At 43.3% G+C, this 20,095-nt stretch overlaps 2 protein-coding genes across 4 annotated transcripts; both read right to left on the bottom strand.

Annotated features, from left to right (window-relative positions):
* Positions 1-121: 121 nt before the first annotated feature.
* On the bottom strand, positions 122-5,702 carry LOC121937158 (zinc finger translocation-associated protein-like). Its single transcript, XM_042480092.1, has 4 exons — positions 5,695-5,702; positions 3,640-4,012; positions 1,475-1,511; positions 122-191 (listed from the first exon to the last, which is right to left on the bottom strand). The coding sequence occupies exons 1-4, from the start codon at positions 5,700-5,702 to the stop codon at positions 154-156; spliced, it is 456 nt and encodes a 151-aa protein (XP_042336026.1). The 3' UTR covers positions 122-153.
* A 194-nt stretch (positions 5,703-5,896) lies between these two features.
* On the bottom strand, positions 5,897-18,837 carry CHIC1 (cysteine rich hydrophobic domain 1). 3 transcript variants are annotated; one of them, XR_006105042.1, is made up of 7 exons: positions 18,608-18,837; positions 16,045-16,099; positions 12,784-12,939; positions 12,513-12,569; positions 11,367-11,426; positions 9,695-9,880; positions 5,897-8,963 (listed from the first exon to the last, which is right to left on the bottom strand). XR_006105042.1 is itself a non-coding variant. In XM_042479569.1 (6 exons), exons 1-6 carry the CDS (start codon positions 18,811-18,813, stop codon positions 9,830-9,832), a joined length of 585 nt encoding a protein of 194 aa, XP_042335503.1. In that variant the 5' UTR covers positions 18,814-18,837; the 3' UTR covers positions 5,897-9,829. The 3 variants fall into 3 exon arrangements, 2 of the variants coding, with proteins under 2 accessions (XP_042335503.1, XP_042335504.1); XM_042479569.1 differs by having other exon boundaries at positions 5,897-9,880; XM_042479570.1 differs by lacking the exons at positions 9,695-9,880; positions 11,367-11,426.
* Positions 18,838-20,095: the final 1,258 nt, after the last annotated feature.

The following is a 20,095-nucleotide window of genomic DNA, read 5'->3' as shown; positions in this document are numbered from 1 at the left end:
TCTGATAAGGGCTCTTTTCTCTGCACTGGCTCTCTTTCATACAATGCAGATCGATATTTCTGACCTGCGCACAGAACAGCCTCCCAACCTTACTTTGAATTCATTTCTTTCCTGGACTCACTTGCTGCAGCAGCTCTCGATCCTCGCAGTGGATCATCCTGGTCTCCTTGGGAAGGTCTTGCAAAGTGTGTCTGGGAAAGGCACAAAGACAAGGATAACCATGTTGCCGTGAGGCCCCAAAAAGAAGGATTTAGGCAGCGTTTCCCCAACTTTGGTCCTCCAGATGTTTAGGACTTCAGCTCACAGAATTCCTGACTGTTGGTCAAGCTGGCTGGGGCTTCTGGGAACTGAAGGACCAAAGTTTGGGAATCATATATTCAGAGGAAACCTTTGGCTAATATCGTCCCTTTGCAGAATCTATCATTGCTCAATTGGAATACTCTGGCGTTCTACACTAGCAAAGCCCTTTACTCCATGCCACTGTTTTGTGGGTTGTGTTGCATTTTGCTGGATGGTTAACACAGCCGCTCCTGAACATCGCTCCTCAAAGGATGCAACATGTGTGTAAACATATGCCTTCAGACTTTTGGCAACCCCATGAATTTCACAGGGTTTTCATAGGCTGCACCCGCACTGCAGAAATAATCCAGATTGGCGCCAATTTAATTGCCATGGCTCAACACTATGGTTTTCTAGGAATTGTGGTTTGTTGTGGCGCCAGAGCTCTCTGACGGAGAAGGCTAAATTTCTCACGAAATTCCGTATCATTGAGCCCTGGCAGTTAAAGTGGCGTCAAACTGGATTATTTCTGCAATGCAGATGCAGCCTTAGGCAAGGAATAATACTCTGAATACGTTTTCTGAAATACAGCCTACAGCTATATTTGTTGGCAGCCTCCCATCCAAGTGCTAACCAGAGCTGAGCCTGCTTAACTTCCAAAAACGGGTGGCATCTGGCGCCTTTAAGATATTTAACCCTCTGGAGTACAACATACTTTCCAGCATTTCATAATTTACTCTGCATTTCTTGACTCTAATTTCTTATTTAGTTAATTTAGTTTGCTCCGCAGATTCAAAAGTCTGTTCTGCATTTAGGTTTTAATCAATTTAATGAATGCTTTCTGCATTTCTTTCATGTTTCTGCCTGGTTTTAACAAGTGTTAGAAAGCAGTTAACTCTATATGGAAGAAAGGCGCTTTCAAACCTACGCATCCTTGCTCTCTGGCTTTTGGGGCAGGAAAACCAAACATTGGAGCATCTTTAATTTTGGAGCTAGAAACTTGCTGTTTTAAAGAAGGATTCTCAGAAAGTAGATTATCTCCATCCAATGCACTCTGCAACGGTTCACAGAAACCAAGTTGCACACAAAACATACATTACAAAAAGCTGATTATTGGTTAACAAGTTGGTTGGATTTTGGTTATCATTGTCTTCCCAAAAGTGTTTGACTCCGAATGAAAAATAAGGAGATTTACCCGGAAATTGGTCCGTCTTCTGGCTTACCGTCGTCATCTGGAAATAAAAAGAAGGGGAAAGGCATGAATTACAGTTCGTGCCCCACGTTTTGCGGCTTTTATGGGTTCGATTATTTGCGGATTCGATTAATACGTTCTCTCTAGGGATCTCTGGCCAAGAAAACCCCGCGATAGGTTTGCCTTAGGATGGCCATAAACTGTTTGGCACTTCTTTAATTGCAATGGCTCAATGCTTTGGAAGGCTAGGGTTGGTAGTTTTGTGAGATATATAGCCTTCTTGGTCAGAGAGCTCTGGTGCCATGCAAACTACAAATCCCAGGGCATCGCAGGATGGAGCCATATCCATTAAAGCAGCATCGTCCACATTGGTTTTGCAGTGTGGCATCATCACACCTCTTTCAGCAGAGATCTCCATAGATGTTGCCAGTGATCGCAAAGCACAATGATGCTCATCGTGGCAATACATGACATCCTGTGGACTTGCTGTTGTAATGGTTTAGTTTTCTATTGTGAGCTGCCTTGGGTCCCTTTTGGGGAGAAAGGTGGGATAGAAATAAAATAAACTGAATAAGAAAAGCCAGCATGGCATAATGGTTTGAGTGTTAGACTGGAGACCAGGGTTCAATTCCCGCTCCACCATATTAACCCAACAGGCGGCCAAATCACACTCTCTCAGCCTCAGGATGAAGGCCATGGCAAACCTCCTCTGAACAAAGATTGCCAAGAAAACCCCAGGATAGGTTTGCCATGAGTTGGAAATGCCTTGAAGGCACACAACAACAACAACAACAACAACAATTATATCCTATAGGGCAGAATACACCAAAACAGACAAGATATAAAGATAAATGCAACACATAGGCTGCTTTTGCACTATACTACCCTGGAAAAGATGATAACGTCCTGTTAAGTGGAAGGATCCGGTGTGGCACAGCAGTTTGAGCTTTGGACTATGACACTGGGAACAAGGGTTCAAATCCTGGCTCAGCCATGGAAACCCATTGGGTGACCTTTGGGCTATAAGTCTCACTCTCTCAGCCTCAGAGAAAAGCAATGGCAAACCTCCTCCGAGGAAAGCTTGCTAAGAAAACCCCACAAGTAGGTTCTCCTTAGGGTCACCATAAGTGGGAAACAACTTGGAGGCACACAAGAATACTGTAACAACGTTTTTCGTCATCGAGGAAATTGTCGAATACACACACACACACACCCTTTGTCTTTCTGAGGCCGGGAGAATACGCTTTGGGTTTTCATGGAGAAATGTGGTTGCCCTTGGCATTTTGCAGCTAGGGTTTTGCATGGATAAGGGATGGCTTTTACTGTAGCCACATGTTGTTAGGTTGTAAAATATGATTGTTTAGTCCCATGTTCTAGTGACAGATGCATTGGCTGGGATACTTGGGGATACATAGTACCTGGTGAGCTTTCTCCCATTGCAGTTTTTGGCAACAAGAAACCAGGACCTGGGAATGAGGAGGCGATGGAGGCAGAAGCCCTGCTTGCCTTCCTTGGAGGCAGGAAAGATGGAAGGAGAGAGAAGGAGGACTGTCTTTCCAAGCCCCCAGCTCCATCTGGACCCCTCCAGAACCCAACAAGAGAGGAGAAGGACACTGGGGGGGGGGTGGTCCTTTGGGGTCCTCTCCATCCTTTCCCCAGGCCTTCATCCTTCCATCTATCTATCCTTCCTTCCTCCCTTCTTCTTTCTGGGGTGGGAATCTCCTCTGGAGTTGGGGGTTGTGGTCCTTTGGGGTCTTCTCCATCCTTTTCTCCAGGCCTTCATGGAAAGTGGGAATCTTCTCTGCATTCTGGGGAGGGGTCTTTCCCCCCAGGCCTTCATCCTTCCATCTTTCTCTCTCTCTCTCTCCCCCTCCCTTCCTCCCTTCTTCCTGGGGCCCCTTTTGCAGGCAGAGGAGGGGGCTATCTATCAAACTCTATCTATCCTTCCTTCCTTCTTCTTTCTGGGGGTGATGGTCCTTTGGGGTCTTCTCCATCCTTCTCTCCAAGCCTTCATCCTTCCTTCCTTTTCTTCCTCCCTCCCTCCTCCTTTCTGGGGGTGGGAATCTTCTCTGCATTGGGGGGGTGTCTTTCTTCCCAGGCCTTCATCCTTCCATCTCTCCCTTCCTCCTTCCTTCCTGGGGCCAGGGGGGCCTTTCTGGGCCGCTCACCTCCGTAGAGCCACTGCTCCTCGTCCTCCTCCTCCTCCTCTTCGTCTTCCTCCTCCTGGGCCTCCAGCTGCACCGCCTCCAGCTCCGCGGCCATGGCTCAGCTGAGGCTGCAGCGCGATCGGACCGCGGAGGCCCTTCTTGGAGAGCCTTTTGGGGGTGGCGGGGGGATGCTTTCAGGGCTTGGCCTCCATCTTCTTCTTCCTCCTCCTCCTCTTCCTCCTGGCCTTCCTTCCCTTGGGCTCCTTGGCTGCTTGCCTTTTGCAAAGAGGAGGAAGAGGATGGAGGAGGAGGATGGAGGAGGAAGGCTGGGGTCTGGGGGGGGTCTGCTTCACCGGAGAGAAAGAGCAGAGAGAGAGAGAGAGAGAGGCCCCTTCTGCGCAGAGACAGAGGAGGAGGAGGAGGCACAGGGTCCTAGCGCCCGGCAGAAGGAAGAAGGGAGGAAGGAAGGAAGGAAGGAAAGAAGGAGGGAGGGAGGAAGCGCGGAAAAGGAAGGCAAAATGGGGGGGGGGGGGGGGAAGGCTGGGCCCCCCGATGTGAGGCAAAGAGGGACTTGGCCCCCGTTTTTCCTCCTCCAGCCCCCCAAAGACCTCCTCTGTCTTCTTTCTAGTAGAGACCAGTCTCTTGTTCCTCTTAGTCGCACGATTCCTGTGTTTGTGCCTCTGCTTTATTTGCGAAGGAAGGAAAGGAGGGAGAAAGGGAGAGAAAGGTAGGAAGGAGCAAAAGAAGGAGGAAGGAAGAAAAGGAGGAGGAGGAGGGAAGGAAGAGAGAGAAAGGAAGGGAGGGAGGGAGGAAAGTTGTTATTCCAGGCTGCCTTTCGGACACATTTGTGGGAACCTTTTTTATGGAGCAGGGAAGCCTTAGTCCCTTTCTGGAGTCGGGGCAAAAGTGTGCAAGGTCTCTCCAGGGTTTTTCTTGGCCAGGTTTGTCCAGAAGGGCTTTGCCATGGCCTGCCTTCCTCTGAGGCTGAGAGAGTGTGACTTGCCTGAGGCCACCCAGAAGGCCTTAAAGATGGAGGAGCGATTCGTGGCTCATGGTTGGCCTCAAAAGGTGGCACCCGGTTCCTTCCTTCCATTCATTTGAGCATTTCTCGTGGACTGGAGAATCCACTTCCTCAGAGGCATTGATGGGCTGCATACAGCTGTTCCAGATGTTCCTTGACTGCAGGCCCAGCATCCCCAATGGCTGAGGCATGCTCAGAGTTGTGGTCCAGCAACACCCAGCATCCAGGGATCGGAATGGCCTCAGCCAGCAATGCAGAGGCCCAGTTTCAGAAACGTGAGATGCATCTCTTTACTGCAGAATTAATGCAGCTTGATAGCACTTGAGTCTTCTGGATTTTGGAATACCTGTATTTGCATATACATACACCGTTTATTTTATGTATACATACACACCTTGAACACTGATCCTGGGGGCAATTTTATACCATACTTTTAGTAATTTTGTGCTTGAAGCAAAGTTTGTGTACAATGAACCATCAGAAAGCAAAGGCGTCACTGTCAGAGCCATTCATCAAAGAAGTTGTGGCCTTTTGGAAGAGTGGTCCCTCCACATTTGCTGGGTTAGGGGCAAAGGACCCCCGTGGATGTGGAAACCCCACAAATGAATAAACACTATTCTTTTTACCTAAGAGAATGCCTCCCTAGGAATCTTCAGGTCCTCCAGTGCAACTCTATGGCCAACATCTGCCAGACAGTGATCACAGACTCATGCTGGAGGACCTACAGATGCCCAGAGAAGTGTTTTCTCTAGGATCTTCTAGAGTTCTCCATCACAACTCTATGGTCAACCTCTGGCAGAGTTGCGCTGGAGGACCTAGAGATTCCTAGAGAAGTCATATTAACTGCAAATAACCAGATCCGCAAGTCAAAGCCACAAATGCAGAGGGATGACTTTATTTCAGATTTTGGAATTCCAGATAAGAGAGACTCAAATGTCAAGATGTGCTTCAACTGCAACAAAATCTGGTTAAAATTTGGTTAAAACCACTAGGCCAGTGCCGCTTGAGGTCTCCATTCAGCGTTCAAGTTGGCTTTTTCTGTCCTCTTATCGTACCTGAACATGGCTGCCACGCATGAATTCAGCTTGCACAGACCAGGCATAACCTGCCTAACTCAACCGCATCGTGAAAGCATGAGCCGAGAGAAACATTTAAGCTTCCCAAAATGGTGGGTTGTTTCTACAAAACTCCAGCAGCTCATCCAGACGTCGGAGAAAGAGTCAGAGGTCCAAGGCATAAAGTCACAAGACGCAAAGGGTTATTTAGGCTTTTATTCCAAAAAACTTCAAGGCATGAGGTCCTATTTAAAAAAGTGGCTATGATAATTTTGTAAACAGAACAGAAGTGTTAAGGACTTCGTTAATATGCATACAGTTTAAACAAAGATATATATACCCATAAACAATAAGAAAATGCACATAGTTGCAGAACATGAACATCTTTTATGTTAACTATTTACACTGAGCATTAACAATGCTTTGATATATATATACACATACACATCCTTATTGCTCACTGCTAGTGCTTTCAGTTTAATAGGATTGGTCAAAATGTCAGGATGCTGAAATGCAATATTCACAGTTAAGCATATAGAGTTTTGACATTTAAACCCACACAAGAAAAGGGATTTCCGGGTTTAACGGGAGTCGGGTAAGTTTAATAAAAGTATATTCTGAAGTTTGGTGTGGGGAAAAGAAAACACAAGCTACCTTTAATGCAAGTGCTGGGACTATTTTAAAACTGGGTCCAGCCTTTTTGAGCCCAGATTGGGCCTGGATTTGATGCCATGTTGGCTTGGGAGAATACCAGCTGCTATGGCATTCTGTGCCCACTTTCCCAACAGAACTGCAAATCTGCATGCTGAAGGAGTAGGATTTCACAGGAGAAAAGGTTCACACAGCTTACTCCTTGGTGCTCAAACTCATTTCATGATTGTTTTTATGATTGTTTATATGGCATGCACTTGCACCTTTAGACCTCTGCCACGCAGAATGGCCAGAATGGCTCTAAACCTTGCAGGGATCAATGGGACCCTACCAGCAAGAGCAAATGTGGGTTGCATTTCCCATTCTGCCAATGAAACACTTTAGGTACTCATCTCTGCGGTCCCATCCACACTGCAGAAATAAACTTTTTAAAGGGTACAGAAGGGGAAAATGAATCAGGGTATGAATCTGCAAAGGTAAATCCTATCTCAATAACTTCTGAGACGTTCAAAGTGTCAATAAAGACATGTTTTCTAGCCAATACACATTGCAGCAATGATCCAGTTTGAGACTGCTTTAACTGTCCTGGCGCAATGCTAGGGAATTCTGGCATTGGTAGTTTTGCGAGACATTTAGCCTTCTCTGCCAGAGAGCTGTGGCGCCACGACAAATGACACTTCCCAGGATTCCCTAGTAGTGAGCCAGGGCAGTTCAATCGGTCTCAAACTGGATTGTTTCTGTATCTCGTTCTGTTTGGATTGGAGCAATCCAAGGCACTTTCTCCTCTGTTACTTGGCCGCCAACTGAGGTGGTGCAGAAAAGGAAAGGTGTGTTTGGGAAGGCTGGCCAAATGGCACAGAGGTGAACCACTTTAAGACTTGGAAAGAAAGGAGCGAACCACTTGAATCATTGGGGAGGAAGTCAAAGGGTGCAGACAGAATGATCTACAAAGCCACAAAGGACTTGGGAGCACATGGTGCAATGTATGGAGCACCTACCATTCCGGAAGCGGAGCAAAAGGCCTTGAGCTGGATTTGCCTATCACCAAGAACTGGGCACAGGCATCATGTATTCCTAGGTTAAGAAAAAGGATCTATTTTATGGAAACGTAGATGTTAAGATAACTAGCCACAGAGAAAGACTTTCAGCCAACAACAGTGAGGATGCTATACTGTGTAACCAAGCTTCAAACTGTTATAGTGGGAACTTTCTACACTAGCATTGCCTGCCTAAGACAAGATGGGCAGGGAAACGTTCGTAAAAATGCAACACTTGGGTCAATGACGAAATACTCTTTGCCACTGCTATATGAGTAGCAACACTGGCCCAGGGCTCCTTCGTGAGAAATGTCTTGAGAAGCATTGATTCTTCTCCGTTGCAAGTATGGCCCCTTTAGAGAGCAAAGTTTGGAATTAAGTGAGTATGTAAAACAGCAAACATTTAAACCGCGTCTAAAAGTAAGAAGAAACAAAAATAATTGGAAGTAAATCTAATGGAGAAGAGGTTTACTTCTCCATTAAGAAAAATTGAGTCTTTTAGGGAACATTTTCCTTAAACTGAGACATACTGCCCAAAAGAGGAAAGTTAACATTTTCAACTTGGCACGGCATTAGAATCACCTGAAATGGGACTGAAATGCTATTATAATCACTGACCAAAACAGACTTGGCTAAAGAGACACACAACCTGGGCTCAAAATTTATTACAAGTACCGTAGCATCGAAAACATGCTTGATCGTCTCTCTGTTGAGACACTATAGAAAAAGACACTTCAGTTTGGAGGCAAGGTGGGGGGAGAGTCAGATTTGGGGGACAGGGCTGGGGCATTCTGGGTTATTCAAAGGGAGCAGGCAATGAACTGTCGCCTGAGAAACGTCTGTGACAGCAGGCAATAAATAATACAATCCTGGATTTGGCAATACATAACCCTCAAATGGAAAAGCAAGACAATGCCGCATTTCATTTTGCGCTGTATTTTTCCTTTTTTTAGCTTTGCAAGGTCTAATCCTGCTATCTAATTCTCCATTCAGTACCATTAATTTCAACACAATATATGGTTGCCAGGTGAAATAAGGAACAGGGCTCCTGTACCTTTAAGAGTTGTGTAGAAAAAGGGATTTCAGCAGGTGCTGTCTGCATGACAAGTAACACCTGAAGAAATCCCCTCTTCTACACAGTTATTAAAGGTACAGGAGCCCTGGCTCTTGATTCAACTGACAAACCTCATAAAATACCAAAAGACCCACACCTATGGATTAAGCTCCAAAACACACTGCAGAAATCATCCAGTTTGAGACCGCTTTAACTGCCCTGGCTCATTTCTGCAGTGTGTTTTGGACCTAAGTTAGCTTGCTCCTAAAATAATATACTTGGTATGTAAAGATTACAGCAGAAAACCAAAGAACCCCTTCAGCCAGACACAGGGTTGTTCCCTTCTTCCATGAATGGCAGTCCCTCAATACCTTCTGCAACGTCAGATCACACACTAAACCTGTTTGTCTTGGAGGACGGCCGAGAATCAAACACAAGCCAAGAGTCCAACCCTCTGTTTGAAATGGCGGTTCTTTGGATTCCATACATGTTCAATACGTTAAACCTTCATGTCTTGTGATGAACACCTTTGGAAACAGAGACATGTGATGCATTTTTGCATTCATTAAACAAAGTGCACCTGAGCCCAACAATCAATAATATGTACCAACCCATTATGGCTTCAACATGTGGCACATGAATGGGTCTGTACAGTCAGAAGGATGCTTACAGGTATCATCCGTAATAAATCTTAACGTAGAAAAGTGGCAAAACAATTAGAGTTATATTACATATTTGTAAACCTTGGCGTAGTAATACCACATTTCATATTATACAACGAGGCAATATTTACAAAACCGTGGTGTTAAAGCAACTAACCCATCCCTCCCTCCCATCCACCCCAAATCTAAGATGAGCAACTTTGCAAGTGCAGGACAAAACCAGGACTGTTCACTGCAACTCGTATGCAAGCAGGCTATCAAACCATTTATACTTGTTACTGTAAGCAGACCTTGATCGTGGAAAAGAGTGTGAAGGTTGTAGTTGATGCAGACTATAACATACTGTTTGAGTTTGGAAAACAGACACTCAGTTTGGAAATTAATAAGGCAGCATGCTTAGAGAACAAGGCTACAGGTAGCATCGATATGATATCCACAGTGGTAACTTTTGTTTTTCAGTTACTGCTTTAAAAACAAACATAAATTCAAGAACGCATACACAAGCCTCGTCGTTTCAACATTTAAAAAAAGATGTGCAAATGAGCTTCTTCTTAAAACAAAAGAAAGTAACAAAGCCAAAAATAATAATACTCTACCAAAGAACACTTTTGATTTCCTTTTTTAAAAAAAAATCAGAGCAAAGTAGAGCATCTTCTTTCTCTCCAACATCCCCTACAAGGCACTACGGGTAGGAAATGACAGGTAACACGGAAGGCAACACTGCGCACTCCTCAGTCAGGTCGAAATATGGGGTATTTTGGTAAGAATTCTATTAGAATTACCTATAGAAGAGGGGGGAAACATAAGAGACGTTAACCAATACATTCGGTTCCCAGTGTACAGAGCATCAGACAAGGGATGGATGGGGACTGAGCATGCGTGGAAAGGAGCGCATGGAGCGGTCTTATGCCAAATCAGACCCTGGGCCCATATAGTTGAGTCTTATGAGCACTGACTGGCAACAACCAAAGTGGTTTCAGACACAGATCTTTCCCAGATCTACCTAAAGACAGTGAGAAACCAATACTAATTTTATTTAGGCACTGAGTGAAAACGTGGCTGTTTCTCAAGGCCTTTTGGCCGCATGGGTTGATACAGCTCAAATACGGAGGCTCACAGGTGCGACTTGCTCTCTCTCCCAACCCCAGAAAAGATCCTGCAGTACCTCAATTAGACAGTTTCCATCTTTTTAAGTGGGCAATATAGCTGGCTTCCAGGCCTAAAGACTCTGAAGGCAGCAGATCCCATTTGATCTTGGCAGTTAAGCAGAGTCAGGCCTGGTTAACACTTTGATGGGAGGCCACCAAGGAATATCTGCTGCTATAGAGTATTGTTTCTGACTTACGGTGACCCTAAGGTTTCTTGGCAAACTTGTTCAGAAGAGATTTGCTATTGCCTTCCTTTGAGGCTGAGAGCATGTGACTTGCCCATGGTCAGCCAGTGAGTTTCATCGCCCGTAAGGCATGCAACATGAAGACAACCACGCACCCAGTGCTGGCTTCCAGTTGTTGGTTTTCCCTCTAGATGGCAGCAACAGCCCAGGGCAGGTTCTGTATTTGGGATCAACAGTTTCTTTGCCCATTTAACAGCTCTACTTGTATAAGGAGTACAAAGTGGGAGGAAAGGGCTTTTGCCACACACTGAAGCAGCAATGTCCATAACAAAGGGGAGCTTAAAATGAATCTCCCTTGTTGACAGACATTGCTGCAACCAGAGCACAGTTGCCTCTCTTCCATGTTGTATCACTGCAGATGCAAGTCACCAGCGAGCAAATAAGTCACCAATTGTAACATGCAGCTTGGCTTTGAGTCAGGCCAACCTGAAACCACAAAACCTGTCCTCAAAAAATTAACCCCTTCCCACAAACCATACTACAAAGAGGGGGCACATCATTGAACATGGAAAGCTACTGCAGTTGGAGTCAAAGATCTGACCATAGTTGCCTAATAACTAAAACAGCCATCAGAAGATTCAGCTCATCTCCTGAGATTTCCAATAACATTGCAGCACTCTCTGCCTCAAAAATTCATAAACATAATCCTGTGAAACTCAAAGGATACAGACAAGGTAAATGAAATGGTTACGACACATTCATATCCCCAGCCATGAGGACTAGTACCTTGCCTAAGAGCTATAGCTGAGATGCACACATTTTAAAAACAACAACAAAAAATCAAGTATACTTTGCTCAGGGCCTGTGATAACCATATTTACTTAAATCTACATTACTCTAGTGACTTACAAATGAAAAAAATGAAAACTACTTACATACTCCATCATATTGCTGGTTTCACATTTCCTTCTACTCAGCTTCCAGTGCAAGCCAAGCTTAAAACAAGAAGTAATATAATGTTTGGCATTATCTTAGCACAGACATGATATGCACAATACAGCTATTAAAGTATATGGCATAACAGAATTTAAAAGGCTTCAATTTTGGGAGTTCATAGGCCTCTGTGAAGTAGCTAAGATTATATTTCTTAAAAAATGAAAGCAGAAAGAAAATGCTTCACTAAAAAGTCACAAATGGGATGAGCTTTTGAATTTTCCTGAGGACTTCATCAGACTAGATGGTACAAAATTTAGGAGATGGGGCAGAAATGAGGAGGAGAAAAGTCAGATCAGGTCAGATGTTGTCTCTGCAGGCAGAAAGACATGGAGAGTATAGACCCACTGGAGATACTAGGGTCTCCATTTAAAGAATTAATGGTTGTTCTCCTCTCTATAGATAAAAGGCTGGCTACAATCCTTACTGAGAGATTAAAGATGATAAAGGTGCTCTGAGTGAGTCTGAATTCTGAACATCATGCTCCAGCGGAGCCTGTCCCAGTATGGCACTGGAGTACCATACCTTTCTGCCAATGTTCATGTTGTTTCTGGAAAATGTGAGCTGTAGCTCTATGGCACACTAAGCTGAACAATGTCACTTGAGCATCTTACAAGTGTTCAGTACATACAGAATTTATTCTCCACTGTAGGAGAGCAAGGAGGGCCCCAATGGAAATGACTAATTGGAAACTAACAGCTATATTGTATAGACAAGAGTTGGGCTCATGACATTCACACCAGGTGTATCTCTTCTTCCATCATCTAGGGTGACTTACACTCCTGACATAGCTATCTGTAAATACTCAAAAGCCATCAAATTCAACCTCTTAAAATTAAGGCATTTGCCTCAAAAACAGGGAATAAATGCTTGTTTTTCAGACAGAGGTTTTTACTGATGCACAGAGCTCCATGCTACACAAGCACAGATTACACACTTTGAGAATCCTAACAGGATCTTGCAGGTTACACTAGAGTAATCTAGTGATGGGTCTTTAATCAGTCTTTAGGACTTGTTTGGACAAACTGTATTCCCTGAAAAGCTGAAAGGGAAATAAAATGTCCACTGTAGCTGAAGGAGCGCCTTACCTTATGATATAATCTGTTATTTTCCCATTCTAATAACTTCTGAATTGATCTTCTCGTCTAAGAAATAAAGCCAGAATTATGTCAGAATAAGGATCCATTTACCTATCCAAAATATTGAGGGAAAGGCAAGGTATAAATTAAACCAAAAAAGCAAAGAGGCAAACAAACTGCATCTTTAAAAATCTGCCTTTGTTTGGGCAGCTAATCTTCTCCAGAGCAATTCGGAAATCAAGGAGATGAGAAGCTGCAGGCTGCTGACCCATGTACTTACTTTTTTGGTAAGACAGACAGCTGGCCACAGACTGCAGCCCAAGGTGCAACAGCAGCACAAACAGCCACAGAGCAGCCATTTTACGTTGATGGGGAGATTCTTCTTTAAACACGCATTCACCCGACTGATGCTGGTCTTGAATTCTTCTGGGGCAACCTGAACAGGAGAGGGATAGAGACAATTAACTGCTGGGGAAGGTTTATATGATGCAGAGGAAAATAAAATATTCAAATAACATTTACAATGATCCTGAGTTTCAAAAAAACTCTTTAAAACCTCTCTCACCAAGCTTGGTATGGCCAAATGTAATTGCTAAGACTGAACTCCAAGATATAGTTGTGTTAGTCTGTAGAATCAGTACGTAGGGATCTTGTAGCACCTTCGTGGAATCTTTAAGTCCTCCAGTGCAACTCTATGATCAACATCTGCCAGAAGTTAATCACAGAATCATGCTGGAGGACCTACAAATGCCCAGAGAAGTGCTTTCTTTAAGAGCTTCTAGGTTCTCCCGCATATCTATTTGGCAGAGTTGCACTGGAAGGCCTACAGATTCCTAAAGAGAACACATTAATCAAATCCTCAAAGGTCAAAGCTGCAAATGTGGAGGGCCAACTGCACTTCTTTTTGCTGCATGCACAAATCTAGTCACTGTCAGATCTGATGACTCCCTTAAGGGTCCTCCTGTTTCTCAAAATGCAAGACAAGAGAGATGAGATATTTACACACATCCACTCTATACCTAAAAATAGCAACAGGAAGCATCTGGACCCCTATACTATCTTCCAATGGGCCGGCAAAGCTGCACAAGGAATAAGACAGTGGAGTTGGGATGCAAGGGGCCCTCTTTTATTTTGGAAACCTTTCATGCATCCCCTTCTGCCCTCCCTCAAAATAGTGAGGAAATGTTGGCAGTCCACAAACAACAAGCAAAGAGATAATAGCAGTCCTCAGTACAACAGAGTTTTAAGAACTTTGGAATTTGTCTGGTTTGAAAGAGAAAGGGGGGGCACTCAAACACAGCCAGACGACACCCTAAAAGCCCAGTCCCTTTCAGGCCCAGCGCACCATAAAAGGCACTAAGGGCGGAGGGAAGGATCGTAATATTTTACAACAGGATGCCGGAGGGGAAGCGAACAAGCAAAGGCCAGCAGGCCTGCTCTGCCTCCTCCTTTGGCCGTCATGCTCAGGGCCCTATCAATCACACCTTGGGCGGCATCACAATACCAAGGGTAGGTTTTATGGCTTCCCCTGCCCTGCCTCCCAGCCCCATTTCCCCCACAGAAGCCCTCATTGTGTTTTATGCTAGAGGGGGATAGGAAGCTGGACCTTCCTCCTCAAAAATCCCCCATCGCTCCAGGTGACAGGAAAGAAGGCGGTCAGATTTAAAGGCTGCGGGTTGCAAGCTGAACGTGGAATCCAGAGGAAAGCTTGCCCCAACATGCACCTCCAGGCAATGTGTTTGCAGTCTGGAAACAGAGGTTTTACCTGTTCAATGAATTAAACCAATGGAAAAGTGACAGGTATTGAGGAAAAATAATGACCTTAAAGCCTTGTATATGGCGGGGAGATAATATGGGTGATTGTTGTCAGTTTTGGTTTTCCTCCTGTTCCTTATTCTAAGGACCTTACAGTTTCCCCCGAAACATATCCTAATCAGTCTCCATCTCTATCTCTTTGTCTAACCAAACGGAAACGCAAAATCTAATCAAGCCACAAACCATTTTCCATTAGAGAAGATGGTTCAAAACATTGACAAACTTATTCCCTACTCTCTGTACTTACAGCCAAAGATATAACCACAATTACAGAGAAATAAATAGCTCCCAGCCCTTTCAAACTCCGAGTCTAGACATAGACGCTTTATTGCAATTTAAGTCACAATCTTAGTGGTTGTTGTGTGCCTTCAAGTCATTCCCAACTTATAGCGACCCTAATCAGATTTATTCAGAGGTGGGTTTGATAGATTTCAATGGTACTCCAACATTCATTCATCTTTGAATAGGCTGTAGGACCCTCCTTTGATGCTGGCCTGGGCTTATTTATATGCCGCCTTTCTCCTGACATGGGTTCCAACTATAAATTAAAATACATAAATTTGCAACAGGGTGTACAAACACGGCTTCGGTAAATTCATCTTTTTGCCAGGCTTTCCATTCAGATGCCTGTCCATCTTGTGATCCTTCTTAAAACCGCTACAAACACCAGGACCTACAAATGCCCAGGGTTTTCAATCCTGCCCTCAAAGATGTCTCTCCAGACTTTGACTTTTCCCTCATCTCCTAGCAGTCTTGAAATACAGGTTCTGGGAGTTCAAAAACAGTCTCTTTTCTCTGTGATCCTATGTGTAAACATGGGAAGGTACCTTCCTTGTAACTTCTGGGTAACCTCAATATTTGTTCTTGGCATCCTGCCTTGTTTATCCAGTGAGGGTTCAGGGACATGACTGTGTTTTCTGGGAGAATGTGATGCTTAAGGAAATGATCATGGGCTGCGCAATGGAGAATTGCGGAGAGTCCGTATTCCCTGCTTTGGGACGATGTCACTGGCCTTACATAGCTAGACAGAGAGTGTTTAATGTTGCAGAGGGCCTTCCTCCCAGAGGCATGAACCACTGCCCCCATCAAGCACACTTTAACTGCTTTCATGACACGCTCCTATAAGCCAGAAGGCTCTTTGGGGATTACTGAATCGTGGGCTTAATTCTAGCAGAGCACATCCCAGGTTAGTCGCCACACTAATTCAGTCTGATCCAAACACATATGTTACAGATGCTGCCAGGTACAACACCTTATACGACAGCAGTGGTCAGAAACTGGGATGGTAGCTAAACTGAGCCTGAGCCCAAGATCAATATTAGCAGAAGTAGCAGAGTATGTCAGCTGCCAGCTGCAAAGCTTATTTTAAACCAGTTAAAATTCATTTTATTAGGGGGGAACCTTAGCTGGCAGCCACATTTCTGATAGCAAAAATGCTGCAATGTAAGGAATTAACATTTTATGTGCTATCCAGCTCAGCAGAAAGAAGACATAGTGATTATGGAACCAAAGAAAACCCTGTGAAAGTCAAAGAGAGCATCTCAAAATGAGGTATTGGTACTCACAGTGAACAGTCATTCCTGGATGCTGAGAGAAACAACCCACATTCATGACTATGGACTGCTCCTCTGCAGCGTCCAAAGAATACAGGTATTTGGGGTCACTCTCCACCATTTGAAAGAAAAGCCATCTTTTCCATTTAAAGCAGGTGCAAACCCCAACTTACCTTCCCTGTCAGGACAGAAGGAAATTCGGTGTCAAACTTGTTGCTCAAGCCAAACCTTAAAAACAAAGAAGAAAAAGCATTTCCACCCGTCCTACATAAAACATCCAGCTTTTGCCTCTTATTTTTTGCATTTGAGGTTTAGAACAAACAGCTATTTTCAACATCAGTTCCAAAATGTATAGAGGTTAAACAGTTTAAAGCGAAGCAGTTCCTTTGAGCAGAGATTGGAAAAGCCAGAAACGTTGTGCATCCCTCTATTATACTCTGAAGGGGTAATTGATTTTTCTCTAAGGGTAAGGAGCCGCTCTCAGTTTCCTCCAGCCTCCAGCCTGATGAACACTACTCTGTGCAAGAAGGAGGCTGTTAAGTTAAGGGTTTAGGTGCTTTCTTCTCACTTAAACTATTCATTCTCTTCTCAACCCAGTGACCTGCTAAGCTTTCTCCAAGTAGCCAACCATCTAGCGCAGTCCGCAATGGGTCCTTCGCAGGATGGGATCACACAGCAATGCCAGCTGAACTTTGCAACACCTTCCCCAAATATCATCACCAAGCAGCCCTTGATCAATTCATGGGGCCACTATAAGTAAGACACAGTCTCTCTTTGCCCATCCTTGCCCTACATCCTCGATAGCTAAATCAAGAAGAGACAGAAGAATAGATGGTTAAAATTGCTGAGTTAGCCCAAATTGCCAAATTAACATAGGCCTGATGCAGACAGGCCAAAATAAAGCTGCTTCGAGTCACTTTGGAGGTGTGCTGTTTAAATGATACATGTGTCCTAAGAGTCCAGAAGCCGCATCAAAGCCATGCTCCAGTCCTAAGGACAGGAGTGCAGCTTTGGTTCAGCTTGCAGACTCTTAGGAAGCATGCATCATTGAAACACCATGCCTCCAAAGTGACCTGAAGCAGTTTTATTTTGTCCTGTCTGTATAGGGCCATAGTTTCTAAAAGATAAGCCAAATGAAGATTATTATTATTATTATTATTGAAAGACTGGAAACTGTTTATGGACTATTGCTTTTTGTGGTTTTTTTTGGGCTAAGTGGCCATGTCCTGGAAGAGTTTGTTCCCGATGTTTCTCCTGCATCTGTGGCTTTGGCATCTCCAGAGAAGATGCCAATGCAAAGTGGCTTATGGACTTTTGGAGCAATAAGAAACCTAATGATGTGATTATTAGTCATTTGAGTAGGGCTATTGAGCTGGACTGGTGAGGGCAGAATAACGTGTTCCTTTATGTTTTCTTTTATTTCCATTACAGTGAAGAGGACCGGTGTGTGTTTGTGTGTGTGTCAGAGCCTTACTGTGTTTTAGTTATTTTGTGTTAGCCTTCCTTTCCCTTTTCCGTGTGTGTTTTCTGAATGTGTGATAAGGCACCTCCTCGCTGTCTCCCATTCTCCGTTCCTCTTTAGCCCTCCAATCTCAGCTAGCGGCCATGAGCCACATCCTACGGCAGGAAGTTTCACAAGCTCATGCATGGTTTAGTGAATGGAGAACTACTTCCTTTTGGAGCCTGAAACGCTAGAATGAACGAGAAGGAATAACATTTCATAGGATTCACACGGCAAAGACCTGAGATAAAAGCACCCTGATCCTGAAAAGGTTTAGCAGTGGGTTTCCGCTGGGGTTTGGGTCCAAGGGCCCCGGAGGCTCAAGACCCATTGAAGACAATGGCAGAGTAAAATGGCGCCCTTTTCATACAGAAGGGCAAAGCTAAGCTTTGCTATTTGGGATGCATATTTCCTTGGACTATTTTCAAGCTGTGGATAAGAAGGGCCCACTGTATGTATGCCATGTGTTTCTGTGTGCATGCATGTACATTTGCATATCTGTGTGCATATATATCTTTGTATATGTGTGTGTATACATGTGTCTGCATATGTTTGTACATTTGCATATCTGTGTATATGTATATATATTTGTATATATGTATTTATAGTTGTGTACATTTGCATATGTGTGTGCATATATCTTTGTGTGTGTGTGTATGTTTAAATGTGTCTGCATATATGTATGTACATTTGTATGTGTGTATATATATATTTGTATGTGTATGTATATATGCGTGTGTGTGCATATATGTGTGTATACATGTGTCTGCATATGTTTGTACATTTGCATATGTGTGTGTGTGTATATATATATATTTGTATATATGTATTTATATATGTGCGTATATATACTTCAATATGTGTGCGTATGTACATTGGCATATGTGTGCATATATATGTGCATGTATATATTATGCTTTATGTATAGTGATTGTGTGTACGTATACTTGTATAGGTTTGTGTTTATGTATTTGAACATGTGTATATACATTTAGACATATATATATATATATATGTCTATACACACACATATCTACATATATAGTGTGTACTTTCCTTTTTTTAAGGCGTATGAAGGATGCAAAAAAGCCCCAAATAAAGACCTTTCTAAACCCTATCTTTCCCCCTTTCCATGAAGAGAGGGGAAAGGAGAGCGAGGCGCCAGCCTCGGAGGCACTCTGCACTCGCTCAGAGGCACTCCTGACACCCATCCCCAGTCCTTTCCCCTTCCTTACACAGTGATCTGCCCGGCGCCCCTGACAGCCACGGGTTCCGGCGCCTCCGGGGGCCTCCAGGGCGGCTCCGGCTCCTCCTCCTCCTCCTGGCCGCTCCTCCTCACCGCCACTTCCGCTTCCTTTTCCTCTTCCTCTTCCTCCTCGTCTTCCTCTTCCAGCTCGTAAATGGTGTCAAAGTCCGCCATGTTGGGGAGCAGCACGCTCATCGCCTCCGCCCCGCCCCTCCGCAAAACGCGCCCCGCGCATGCGCCCCGCCGACGCCGCCGGCCCGGAGCGGCCACTGCGCACGCGCCGCCGCTGTGGACGCCGCCGCGCGGACGCCCGCACGGGCACCCAGCCAGGGGCGGGGCATGCTGGGGGATGTAGTTTTCTTCTGAGGCGCATTGGGCCTTCTCTCTCACAGAGATCTCTGTGGAGACACGTATAGATGAAGACGTATAGACATTATCATATGCATATATAGTAGATATATAGACACACACAGCTAGACATATTAATAAACCATAAGATAAACAATAATATATATATTTATATAATAATGGTTATATAATAATTTATTTTATAGTATATATAGAGATATTATTATATATATATATAATAATCTATAATTTATAATTTTATTATAAATTTTATTTATATAACTAACAGATATATACACACAAGAAAATATATACATAACATGCAATATATATATATATATATAATCTTAATTATATTATTTTATATATATATATAACACACACACAGAGAAATATGACAATAAATGCAATATATATATATATATATATATATAATTATTTTATACATATATATATATAAGAAAAATATATAAGAAAATGTAATATATATATATATATAAAATTTTATTATAATTATTAAATATATATATATATACACACACAAGAAAATATAACAATAAATGTTTATATATATATAATATATATATATATATTACATTTTATGTATTATATTTATTATATTATACACTCTTTGGTGCCACAACCAAATACAAATTTCCATAGCACGAGCCATAAACATTTATATATATATATATATATATAACACACACACACACATTTATTATATATTATATATATATATACAATATGCATATGATATACATTTTATATAAGCATATAATATACTTGTATAAAAAATTATAACACCACTCACACACAACACATTATTTTATTTTATCATTATTATATCTATGATATGATATGATAAGCTCTCTGGTGCCACAACCAAAGCACACATCTCAGATTTCTATAGGACGGAGCCATTGACCGCGTCAATTTCACATTATTTGAGGATAAATAATACCTCTTCTTCTTCCTTTTTCACATTAAACAGGCAAGCCTTATTTGTTCCTGGATGGTCTCCCTGGTTTCCTTTTCGGGGCCTTAAACAGCAGTCCTCTGAATCTCCCAGTTGTTTTTGAGCGTGTGAACCTCCTTAAAAACAAACTGGGAGGACAAAAAAGAGGCC

The sequence above is a fragment of the Sceloporus undulatus genome, chromosome 7 (assembly GCF_019175285.1).
Source record: "Sceloporus undulatus isolate JIND9_A2432 ecotype Alabama chromosome 7, SceUnd_v1.1, whole genome shotgun sequence".
NCBI lineage: Eukaryota > Metazoa > Chordata > Lepidosauria > Squamata > Phrynosomatidae > Sceloporus > Sceloporus undulatus.
This window is presented reverse-complemented; position numbering and strand designations above follow the sequence as displayed.